Below are 12,742 nucleotides of genomic sequence, written 5' to 3'. Positions count from 1 at the left end.
TGTATTATAGCTTTGAGACAGACAGGGCAGGGGAACATTAACCCACCAATGTGTTTCTTTATATCCTTCGAAATACTAACCAGGGGGTATCTATTGGGGGATATTCCTATTTCTACATATTAACCATGCGGCCAAGCAGCAAATATCCTGTGCAAAAACAATCGCAACTTCAGAGCAACCGGTTTCACAACCTCCCCAGGAAGAGAGCAGGGGAGGCAACCTCAGAACATGTTGTTGTATTTTAATCCTTTAAAATGGCTGGAACCAAAAGAAATCAAAGCAAGCTCAAACGCTCGGTGCTCTTTTCCCCTTGGACATCACTTCCCGATTGCACACATTGGGCAGCTGGAGTTAATAAATGGTTTTACTACTCTGTTCCCTTCACTGTTTGTTTTTGGAAGAGTTCAATATTTGCATACTCCAGGGGCAATGGATCCAGAATCCCTGTTTATTCTCTTGACTGTTAGCACAAGGCTTATCTCCCTGGCGCTCTGCTTTCCCTGCCTGGAGCTCTTTCCATTGCTGCCCTGCTGCAGCCTGCAGTGAAGGTTAAAGGCAATCCAGAAGGGATTTCTAGGAAGCATTACTGTGTTTTTGCACAGGTCTGGATTTCAGCTGCTGTGAACTCAAGCAGCAGCCCACGGATGTTGGGGCAGTAAACAAGGGTTTACTTCACGCTGGAGTATTTGGGTAACCTGGAAATGCGTGCTCTTGTAAGAGCTGCACCGAATGTCTGCAGACATAACAAACACTTCATTAAGACTAAAGATGGAGCAATTCTGAAAGGTTTTAGGAAATTCCAACTAAATTTCTACCAGTTCTAATCTTATTTTTGCCTGTGGAACAAGAAGCAAATACTGGGAACGCAAAGCCAGAAATTCAAACAAGTGATGCTGCCTGAAAAGGCTGCACAGACTTCATCAGGAAGAATTTAACTTTCAATTAGATATCAAAAGGCATGAAACGTAAGTGGGACTCACACCTCTACAAGACCTGAAATTCAAACTTGCTGGTTCAGAAGACAAAACCTAGCATCAGAAATCTATTTAGAGGCAAGGGTTGTTTGAGAAGCTTTAAATCAGTAAAGAGCATCACTTGTAAAAGACTGGATGCCTCTGGAAGCATTTCCCTTCCCCAGGGCTCACTAAATGCACCCAAACTTCTTGCTCTCCACAAACACACTCCCCTTTTAGTGGGATGCTGTGTCTATCATTGCTATACCAAAGGTTGCCCCAGGAAGCCATGTCCCAAAGAACCACTTTGTTCATTTACCATCGCAGGGATTTCCCATTTGCCACCTCTTCAGACTTGTTTTCCCTCTAATTAAAACCTAACAGAGCATATCATGACGAGCTCTTCAGGAGCACTGGCAGGAACCTCTCGATGCTGGCTATGAAGAAAGCAGCGTGCTCCTTCCCAGAGGAGCCACCAGCATTCCAAGAGCCAGTGATCAACCCCTGCACGTGGAGAGTGCAGAGGTGAACGTGCTCACTATAAACCCTGCTGCTTGCCAGTCAGTGCGAAAACAAAGACGTGCATCTGACCCCTACGCAGCCCTGTCTAACTCCTGGTAAACATGGGAGAGGTTTGTACTGACTCCGCTCTTTAACACACAGTTTTAAATTCCAAACTGGAGGAAAAACAGCTCTAAGCCTGCTCTGCATCAACGTTCAACACTTGAATTCATAGAGAAGTGAAGTTTGGGGGTCTGTGCTCGTAGAAGCCTTTACATTGGTAATGGCACGGCTGGAGAAGGGGGGGATACTTAGCTGGAAGGAGCCTGTGCTCAACCTGCAGCTTTGTCTCGAGCCAAAGTACATCAGCAGCGAGAATCAAAATCACACCCAGAAAAGCAGAATAGTTTTGCTTCTTTGCCTCTTAAGCATTTTGATGTGAAGCTTAGGGTTTGCCAGAGAACAGAGCTGGAAAGCGCAGCTCTTACAGCATGACACCGCATTAAAACAGTAAGGAAAGAAAATGATCAAACGCAGCCGCTGCACGGAAGTGCCATAGGCAGAGATTTTCCCTTAACAAGAGAGGGAAATGAAGCTCCTTACCGGGTAATGTGCTTTCCATGGGGAACAGGTCTCCTCCAGCTCTGAGGTGCCTGGGTTCTGCGCCTCCTCACAGCCCTGGAGAGGGTTCAAAGCTGTATCACAGCCCGGTGGCCTTGCCCCTCTCCAGCCGACGTCAGAGTCCGGTCCCGGAGGTGGGAATGCTCTCAGTGCTTCTGGAGCAATGACCCAAGGGGGGAGCAACACCTGCAACCACCCAGCCTAACGCCTGGGTAGACTAACACTGTGATGGGCAGCGTTTAATAGAACTCGTGCATTGTGTGCATGGTTCTACCAGGAGCCGGGGTCCTGAGATGGGGTGAATGCGAGCTCCTAAAGCAAAGCAACCTCATCCCTGCCTGAACTTCTCTGGAGGGAAGCTTCACATCTCAGCTCCCCAGAGCCTGAGCAGAGGAAGCTCCCTCCTTTCCAGAGGCAAATCCAGTGCCTAAGGACCAGTGGGATTTCTGTTTCTCAATTCCTCTTTGGTTTTAATATATTTGATTTTCCACTCCTTTTGCACAGCTTTCCCCTGCGGCAGCTTTTCCAGCAGCTGCCTCACAGCTGGAATCAGGATGGGGGTTGTTGGGTGCTCCAAAAAACAGCTTTCCAGTGCATCTGTGCTCACAACAGGCAGGTGAGGAAAACAGGTATGCCAGGGTACACTCCAAATGAGCATAGAGCCACACGATTCAGCTAGCTAAAGGAATTTGGTTGTCCTGGAACATCAATAGCTTGAAAACCCTGCATCTGATCTGCAGAGCTGACTAAAAACCTGAACACAAAAGCCATCTGGTTGTTGCTTAACAAAAGGCTGTAGATCTGCAGCTGCCAATTTACTCATTTACAAGGAATGAGTTTATGTAGGAGAGGAGCAGAGCCTTTCCCTGCATTACTTCCCATTGGGCAAAAGGGGAGAATGGGGAAGGCTGCTCATCACTGCAGAAGGCACATCTGGGATGCACTTCACTACAAAAACACTACTTTGACACACATCCTGTGCTATAGTTTGCTGGCAGTGCCTGGTGCAGCATGGGGCCCTGGCACGCCTGCACATTATCTACAGAAAAATGCATTTTTAACCCCCAAACTACACCCAAATTCAGATTCCCAAAATTAATTTTTGAGGGGTTGTTTTCCTCCTCACTGAGGGGTTCAGGGAGCACAATCCCCTTTCATTTTGCTAAGTCCTGAGGTGACCCACAGGGCTGAAGGTGGACCTCCTCCTCCTCCTCAGGCAAGGAGCATGCAAGGCACTCCATCCCTGTTTCATGGTCCAGCTTCAGCCACCCTCACAAGCACCCATCCAGCCACCCAAGCAAGCTCATCCTAGGTTCCAACCACAACAATGGGTTATTATCTTTTCATTGGGGTTGATTTTCAAGTGGATGAATGGATTCATCCTGCAGATGCAGGACACGGTGTGCCAGGAGCACGCAGCTGCCGTGGGGTCACTTCTAGCCTGAAGTTGGGCTGAATTCATCTGTCTGTGGGCGGTCAAATCCCAAGTGTCTCAATGCTGCAATTCCCTGAATTCGATTTAAAATAGGGAATTATTGCAGCCTGACACCCCCAGTTGTATCTACCACCCCCCATGCTCTGCCTGAGCCCACTCACCTGCAAGCCTTACTGCACCCCAGGAACAGCAAAGGCTTTTGAAATCAACCCCCTTATTTCTAGCATCAAAGCACACGCATGATAGAAACACAGGCATTTAACAATCCAATCCATCTTTATTTTGGTAGTACTTTTTGCTGGAAAAGGAAAAACCTCGACCTTACAAACACAACAAAGTGGTAAAAGACACACAAGTGGATAAATTAAACTCACAATGACTCAAAGCGCCCAACAGCAACATCAGGAGGAGCGTTACCACCGTTTCACCTTCAGACCCAACACCTTCTGTGTCTGCTACCAGAGTACTGGATGTTGTCTACACAATAGGCTTCACTTTCTATACAGAGAGCTTTTTAAAGAAAGGCTTTTCTTGGGGACATAAATGAAATCAGACACATTCAATTCCTCCATAGAAAAATACAACCTTATAATAACAGCACAAAGCAAACACATCTTCCAAGCTTTGGATAACTATCTCTCACAACCACCCTGCAAGGTGTGGAACCCACTGGAACCGGTAACAGTGGCATAAACTGAACTGATTTACTCCAAGTCCCACAGTCAGCCTAAATCCAGCTGCGATGTCTCAGTTTTATCTGCTAGAGCTCAACCTGGGTGTGTAAATTGTGCGGCTGCGATCTGGCGTGAACAAAGGGACTTAAAATTGCAGGAATAAAGCTCTCCAACCAGAGAATCCCCTGGGAATGTAACTTTGCATGTGTTTTCCCCAATTCTGGCAACTACAGCCATCGTGTGACACTCCGAAAGACTTCTGATACAATCCACTAGGATTACATCAATGTTTGAGGTGGCATCTTGTCCCACATTGACTCTATGTCCCCACACCAAAAAGATCCCACCCAAACACACATCTAAGGAGCCAAATTCTTTGGATGTGTAGCTGCATAAATACAGTGCCACCATCACCTGGGTTACTCCAGAATAAACAAGATCAGTACCAAGCTGAGCAAATAATGCTGCTAATAGAAGCTTTCTTATGATCCAATTGAAACATTAGAAAATAAGAAAGCATTTGAAGTAGGGTGATGTTATCCAGACAGTCCAGAGCTATTTTACAGACTATTAACTTTGACTTTAACTTAAAGTTAAAAGAAGGCATCAAGGCTGACAGGTCACAGTTGTACTTTGCTAAGTTCATAGTGCTGTACATTGTTGGACAGATGTGCACACAACAGCTGAAACACCATTAAAAGGGAGATGGAAGTAAGAAAGGTGGGATTTGGAGAAGACACCTAGCTTGTATGTACATACATGGGAAAGCATCTGAAGACAAAATTCTGGGTCCCCCCTTTGCTCCAAATAAAGGAAAATGCTCAGAGATGGCAGCAGCAGGGATGCAGTTGGGAGCAATGGGATGGAGGTTCCTAGGAGCTAAATAAAAGAGCTGAATTTTGGTCATTTTAGTTTTCTTATAGGGAAGCCTCACCCCTAGAAAGGTTGAAACTGGAGCTGCAGTTTACAGACTGGTGCTTTAATCCCATTCTTTACCTCCATTCTGTTTCCAGCACAGGAGATTAGGGCATACGCAAATACCATGGCTGAGGGCTCCACAAAACAGCAAGGTTCATGGTCTGTGCTCTGGACCTTCCCCTGGGGAAGCAGATGGGATGTCCACGTGTTCCTGCAGTTCTTGGGCTCAAATGTTAACTACAGAACAAAATCTGAACATGTTGATGCACTCTACGGGTACAGAAGAGGAAGCAAAGGTTGTACATAAAGAGGTCACATCTCCCCATAGTAAAGTAAGAAACTAATGACAACAGGTTTGGGCTCAATATGCTGACAAATCACTATCAGACATATAACATACATTATTGCCTGATACATACAAACAGCTGGGACACACAACTCTGCCTTAACCCATAGTTTCTTGAATGTTTGCAATTAAAACAAAGGTCTTTTCTACCTCTAATGCGAAGATGCATAATTGATATGACTTATGAAGCCAGTGTCTTGATATAAATGCATCTCTGTATCTATTCATTGCAGAACACAATGAACTGTTAGCAATCTTTAATTTTACGTTATAAAACTAAAAGAAGTGATGACAGCTTTGTGTAGAAAACCAAAATATATATATATATTTTCTTACATCTGCCATACCTTAGGCTAAAGGACCACCTATCCTGCTTTTCTTAGTGCTTCTAAGACAAAGCAAACGTTCCTGTGCTGAGCACACTGCTGCATTACTTACTGCTATCACAACAAAGACGGATTAGGAAATACTGTTGCATGTACTTATGAAATCACTGTCAAGGAAAAGGAAGACATCTAAGAAGGACTGTCTTTAAAAGCAACTGGCAGGATACATGTTGTTACACCCAACAAAAGAATTAGGACTTTGTAATGAAGACAAGGGAATACTCACAGCTCTGCAAACCCCGTAGCTACACAGTTATGTCTTTGTACTCTCACCAAGCAGGGGAAAGCAAGCATCCACTTCTGTACACCCCCTGAACCCTACAGTGCATGCATTACAAACACCAGTGCCTCCCATATCAGCAGCAGGAATCATCCACAGCTGCTAAGAGGAAGGAGTATGTGTGCCAACAAGTGCCATATTATATGTGTAAAGGAACATTTTCACATTGGTTGGATACCAAGCTAAGCTCGCAGTGGAATTCAGGACCCTCTTTGCAGTGAATAAGATTACTTTGGAGTGGCTTTGCCCTTCTCTTATAAGTAGGTGCATCGTCTAAGCATAAGCAGGGACGGAGCTACCGGTGGGAGAACAGGACCTTGCAGGGGTATGTGTCTGCATGGCACCTCGTTGGGCAGGCAGCAATACCCAGCCAAGGGCATGGGGCAAGGCAATACCCAGTGAGCAGGTCCCACAGGGCAGGATGCTCCAACAGCAACTGGTTTAGCTCAGATGCAGGATCTCCAGTAAGGATCCCAACTTCAGCACAGCACGGCTGAGGGAGGAAGGCAGGCTGGTGCTCCTGCTCAAGCCACCAACACCAGGAGATGACCGACTGTCGTGGCAGCATCTTCTTGCTCAATGCAAACCGGGAAACAGCAAAGGAAGGAGGAATTCCAGGTCAGCCAGAACAACAGTGGGGATGCTCACCACCACTGCGGCGATATTCCTAAGGCCAGGATGGTGCAATGTGCTCCGTGCTTCCAGACACAACTTCCTTCTCCATCCCAGCTCGGGTGTTTCCCCCACACATGCCCTGATGTCTGCACAGAGGATCATTGCTGGCACAACACACCGGCTGCCCAGGTCTGGGCCATGAGGAGCTCAGAAAACAACTCTGTCCTCCTGTGTCCTCTCCCACCACAGTGTGCTGTTCAGGGTGCCAAAGGCGCTGTCCTCCTCCTCCTGCTCTTTAGCAAGCTCCACAAAAACCTGGGGCAGACAAAGGGAGTGAATACACCACGCTCCTTGTAGGAACTTTCTTAATAGAATTCATGCTAAAAGCCTCACGAGTACTGAATGTGTTGCTTCATCTCCAAGTAGGAAGTTTTTAGTATTCTGGGGTTTGTTCTCCTTGCTCCTACCCTCCCAACTCAGCTCTTCAGGAGAACAGTGAAAAGGAAGCTGAAGGACATTTATGGTCAGCAATAACTAATACAGAATAAGCAATATTAAGCCCTCCATTTCAGGGAACTAGCAGTCCCAATTCACTTTGAAAAAGGGAATTTCAGGTACCCAAAAATACCCAAACAGGCATTGAGCAGAGCAGCCCCAGCTGCCTGAAAGCCGGGCACAGGGCACAAGCTGCCTGTACAGGACTCCTCAACCCCTCTATATTCTATATAGCCAGTACAAACTGAATCCACCCCATATGTCTGCAAAAACCCCATCAAAAGACCTGCAACACCTTTGCCTGGCAGGGTTTACTTCCACAAAGTACCATTTGCTTTAACATACCTGTTCCAGTGTTGCCTGAGAAAAGCTGTACTCCTCAATGTTAAAGGCGTGTTTTACTGTTGAAAGAATTAATGAGAGCACATTTAGGGATGCTTCACTACCTGATACCTTTGGATTTAAAGCATTCTAAGCTGCTACAAGTGCTTACTCTCGATTTCACACAAAACAGAGTTGAGACAGCAATAATAATAGAAAACATAAATCAAATAGATTTGGAACAGTCATGCAGAAGTGCCACCTCATAGCAAAAGTGTTGGTTAGGGGGGACAAAATGATTTCTGTATGTGGCGCATGGCAAGTGCTTAATTACCTTCTTCCAGCTTGGAAAAAGAATGTGAAAGTGACTGTACATCTTCTTTAGGAATTTTATATGCCAAAATAGAAGCAAAACTGCAATACAGAAACAAAGAAGATCCAGCTTCAGGTGAGGTTACTCAAAGCAAAAACATCAGCATTTAACTGAAGGGATTTAAACTCATTTTCTGAGGGTTACTCCAGGGATTTCAACTAGTTACCATCATACAAGACAACAGGAATGACACAGCTCCAGACCAGCTGGTTTATAACCCTATCAGAGACCCAGGCCCAGGTGCACCAGCTGTGATCCCCTGAGACTGCTTTGTGTTTCATGCTCTTCAGCTTGGATTCAACCACTTGTATTCTCTTATAAACTCATGAAAGAAAAATCACTGCCCGGAACTCCTGTGGTTGTGAGGTTTTGCCTTTCAAATGAACTCAGGCAGAGGCCACAGGGTCTACTGGGACTCTGCATCATGCAGTGGTTCCCGCAACCCACACTCCAGAACAGAGAGCTGCTCTACCCCACACGTTTGCTTCTGTAAACTGAACCCTCCCCTCCAGATCTGCCCCATTTGAGGAACACTCCTTACACAACACCCTCAGTGCCCTTCTGGAGAGCTTCACCAAGCCAGACCCTTGAGTTCATACAGCAAGTCAAAGCTGTTGAAAGAAAACCACCCAACCCACCCTCAAGCCCCGAGGTACCCCCCCGAAAACACTGAAGCATTTCCAGACAAGGGCCAGTGACTCAGATTTTACCCGTTTCCCGAGGGCCCCAACTGAGGAGGAAGCCGTCAGGCAACAGTTATGCAGAAATGGGGTTTTGCTTCCTCCGTGCTGAACATCTGCAAGCAGGGCTCGCAGCCATCGCCTGGCAGCTTCTGCTGGCCTGCAAAACCCTCCCTTGTCTTGGTTTTTAAGCCATGTGTAAATATTTGGTGTAAGTTTTACTATCCTGGCATTCCCTCCTCGGTGCCAAGGAACTGCTGAGGAATCCGGGGCTTTCGTAACATCAACCTGTCCCATGCACTTGTTCAACTTCACCTTTCCTGGCGATTTGCGTTCGGGAAGATGTGCAGAATCTGGCTCTGCAGATACTCCACCTGCTGTACATCTGCTGTTTCTTTTAGTTTCATTTCCAAGAAGTATCCTCTGCCAAACTTACTCTTCAGGTGCTGGACCGTACCTATACATCTACCAGTCCCAGAGAGAAAAGGAGAGTCGCACTTATTACAACACCTCAAAAAGCAGCTTAACTCCTTACAGACCATTTACTGCAGCTTAAAGCTCAATTTTGCTCCAAGTGCATAACAAATTGTCTATCTATAGTTTTAGCAATATATTCTAGTTGGCTGCTGTCCTACCCTCCCTGCAGGAAGGGCTTCGGTGGTACCTGAGCTGCCCAGACACCAGGATGGCCACACGGTCACAGACAGCATCCGCCTCCTCCATGTAGTGAGTGGTCAGGATTGCTGCTCTCTCCTTATTTTTAAACGCTGCTCGAATGGCCCTCCTGCAAAACACAACCAAGAAAACCTCTGAATAAAACATTTCTCATGAAACAGTAAAGCCTGGGTTACCAGGAAGAGGGGACCGTGATGGTCAATGTAAATCCTCTATTTTATGGAGCAACACTACTATAATTAACACCTGAATTTTTCACAAACATACTCAAATCTACACTCCTTATATTGCTTTGAAGATTTCTTTCCACTTCCAAGCCTTAAATCTCCAAGCTGTTCTGGAAGAGGACACAGATGAAGTGCACCTGGCACTAAGGATGCATTCCCTGTCTATGGCTCTCCCTAGTGTTAACAGGGATAATGCACACATAAAACTGGGCAGAGACCAAGCCTGTGGTCAGCATAGCCCTGGCAGCACTCACCACATGTGCTGCTTGGCTTTTGGATCCATCCCAGTCGAGGGCTCATCCAAGAGTGTGACCCGCGGGTTGCCCAGCATACTGAGAGCAAAGCACAGCTGGGAGGAAGGCAAAGGGACAGGGTAAGGACCCCACGGATGCTAAGGACACCCCACATGGGCAGCTTGAGCATCTTCCCCATACCTTGCGCTTTAGACCCACTCCCAGCTTCTTTGTTGTCTTCTGCAGGTGATCTTTTAAATCCAGGGCGCTTGAGATGCTGCAGAAGGGGGAGGACCTCATGTGAAAAGCTGAGAGTGATGGCTTGGCTTTCCCCTCATCACACTGCATGCAAACAGTCTCATTGGAAGAACACCGTTACAAACATTTGGATATAAGGTATATAGAAAGCAGAGCAATAAGCAGAACTGGAGCTGGGTGATTCCATACAAAACCCACCATCCCTGTGTCCCAGGGCAGCCTGTGGTGACAGCCCAGAAACACCTTCTTGCCCCAACTCCCCATCCTCTGCAAAGGTTGTCAACAGCACTTCATAACTTTAATGAGAATATGAAACTACAAATGCCAGTTGAATTTGCATGGTTTAACCTGTATCTCCTCACCTACAATTCACACGTGCTGAGTCTGCTGAAAAGATCCCATTAAACTTAAAGGGAAAAAGGATTATATTAGGGAAAGTGGAATTAACCTCCAATAAACCAACCCCTAAGAAAAGCATCGCTAACCTTAAACATGCCTATAACAAACTACTTACCGTTTTATGACTTCCTTAACATCAGATGGACTCATTCCTTTGATAGCACCATAAATTTCAAAGTGTTCCTGCAATGTAATATCTGGCCAAAGAGGGTTTGTTTGAGGACAGTAGCCCACAAATTTCACTGAGTCGTCTTCACTGGGCAGGCCAAAAGCATCATCTCCCATCAGAACCTGCGAGGGAAAAAACACAAACCTTACTCAGTGTTGTAAGTTTCAGAGCTGGTTTTGTAAAGTTTTAGTAAAGAACACTTGGGAATGTTTGCAATAATAATAATAATAAAATAGTAATAATAATAATAATAATAATAATACATTCGTTTTCTGTTTGTGGCACATAACGTACTTGCCCGCTGGTTGGCTCAATCTCTCCAACGAGCATATTAATCAAAGTGCTTTTCCCAGCTCCATTGGGTCCTAACAAACCCAGGATCTCCCCTAAAGAAAGAGGAACACAAAACATTGCCCATGAAGTCAGGCAAATGGATTCAAGAGTTGTTGCTGTAACTAAAACAGCTCAACAGCCAGTAGCTGAACTCCAACCTTTCTTTACGCAGAGAGAAACATGTTTTGTTGCCACTTTCTTTATTTTTCTCCCCAGCAGAAATTCCTTCCTCTCATCAAACTCTTTGTGCAAGCTGCTGACCAGGATTGCTGGCATCTAGAACAGGAGGGAGAAGAGGCTGTGGATATCAGCAACTCTGGGAAAGCTCCAAATCCAGGTTCTGGGTAGCACCACAGCGTTACCTCCTCACTTTTGGGGCTGCTCAGCACTTCTTGTACTCGCAGCCTCTCTGCCTTCACATCTTCATCTTCATTCTCATCACGTGGCACATCTGGAAACTTCCAGGTTTTGGCTTTTGTAAAGCACTTTCTAAGGGGAAGAAAACAACGTGATGCCGCTGCTCAGCATCCAGCTGAGATTTGCTCGCTGCTCTGATGCAGAAAGCAACTTGTGTTTGCCAACCCTGGGAGTAACACGTTTCTGCAGCACATATGAGAAGCCCCAAGAGATGTCAATAGCTGCAACTATGTCATCTTTATGCTGAGCTCTTTGTTGGTAAAGGGAGTTGCAGTGGGAAAGGAAGTTCCCCTGGTTTTTTATAGGTGATGTCCTTACAAAACTCCTGATTTTGCACTGGTACAACTTAAAGGAAAGTAAAAACCCATTTCTGCACTTTAGTGACTGAATTTCAGACAACTAAAATTAGGAGAGCAAATTCTGTAGACACCTGGGATAGGATATAACCAAAGGTATTACATTTTCTGCAACATCCCCCATAGCTATACACGGCATACTCCAGTTTCATCACCAGCATCACTTTCAAAAGCATCCTTAAAGTCTATTCGAGAGGCAGACCTGAAAAATGGATCTTCTCTCACTGTCCTCCCTCCATTCTTCAGCTCGAAACACCGCAGGAGGAAGAGCCACACCACACACTGCAAATAGGGCTAAAACAGACAAATACAATCTGGTTACTCAGACCACTGCTGGCCCTCCAAGGCTGGTGGCCCTACAGGTGATCCCACCAGTGTAATGAGCAACAAGAAGCCCCAGCTCTTCACAACCACAGAAGTGCTCATGTTTCCAGGACGCTGCTCAGTGGATCAACACTGAAGGTGAGCGCAACCAGAGCCTGCTTAGATATAATAGCAATCAGACCTCATAGCAGCCTTCCAGTATCTGAAGGGGGCCTATAGGGATGCTGGGGATGGACTCTTCGTTAGGGACTGGAGTGGTAGGACAAGGGGTAATGGGTTAAAACTTAAACAGGGGAAGTTTAGATTGGATATAAGGAGGAAATTCTTTCCTGTGAGGGTGGTGAGGCACTGGAATGGGTTGCCCAGGGAGGTTGTGAATGTTTCATCCCTGGCAGTGTTCAAGGCCAGGTTGGATGAGGCCTTGGGTGATATGGTTTAGAGCGAGGTGTCCTTGCCCATGGCAGGGGGGTTGGAACTTGATGATCTTAAGGTCCTTTCCAACCCTAACTATTCTATGATTCTATGTGGGGTTTCTAGAGAGAGAAGGGGCTGTCCCCTGCTCCAGCTCTTGCTCCATCAATGTGGACTCCAATAATCAGGATAAATACTGGCACCACTGATGGGGCTGCTGCAGTAGCAGACATTGACCTGGTAGGCACAGCAGCTTTACTAGTACTGTTCACACAGCAACAGGTTGCAAAAGCTGCGGGCTCCAGCGATGCTCAGTGTTAGATCAAATCTTTATTAATAAAG

At 46.1% G+C, this 12,742-nt stretch overlaps 1 protein-coding gene across 1 annotated transcript in view; it reads right to left on the bottom strand.

Moving 5' to 3' along the window:
• Positions 1 to 3,767: 3,767 nt before the first annotated feature.
• Positions 3,768 to 12,742, bottom strand: part of ABCA5 (ATP binding cassette subfamily A member 5) — a 29,579-nt gene continuing 20,604 nt past the window's right edge. The window contains exons 27-38 of the mRNA XM_061376941.1: positions 11,868 to 11,959; positions 11,255 to 11,381; positions 11,051 to 11,168; positions 10,854 to 10,945; positions 10,506 to 10,681; positions 9,935 to 10,010; positions 9,755 to 9,849; positions 9,263 to 9,382; positions 8,914 to 9,063; positions 7,880 to 7,959; positions 7,570 to 7,625; positions 3,768 to 7,044 (exon numbers count right to left, since the gene is read on the bottom strand). Of these exons, the coding sequence (XP_061232925.1) occupies positions 6,937 to 7,044; positions 7,570 to 7,625; positions 7,880 to 7,959; positions 8,914 to 9,063; positions 9,263 to 9,382; positions 9,755 to 9,849; positions 9,935 to 10,010; positions 10,506 to 10,681; positions 10,854 to 10,945; positions 11,051 to 11,168; positions 11,255 to 11,381; positions 11,868 to 11,959 (1,290 nt within the window). The 3' untranslated portion in view covers positions 3,768 to 6,936. The remainder of the gene's footprint in view (positions 7,045 to 7,569; positions 7,626 to 7,879; positions 7,960 to 8,913; positions 9,064 to 9,262; positions 9,383 to 9,754; positions 9,850 to 9,934; positions 10,011 to 10,505; positions 10,682 to 10,853; positions 10,946 to 11,050; positions 11,169 to 11,254; positions 11,382 to 11,867; positions 11,960 to 12,742) is intronic.

This window comes from Neopsephotus bourkii, unplaced genomic scaffold (assembly GCF_033783945.1).
Source record: "Neopsephotus bourkii isolate Nb327-2 ecotype Australia unplaced genomic scaffold, CSIRO-AGI_Nbou_v1 NB_1749, whole genome shotgun sequence".
NCBI classification, from domain to species: domain Eukaryota; kingdom Metazoa; phylum Chordata; class Aves; order Psittaciformes; family Psittacidae; genus Neopsephotus; species Neopsephotus bourkii.
This window is presented reverse-complemented; position numbering and strand designations above follow the sequence as displayed.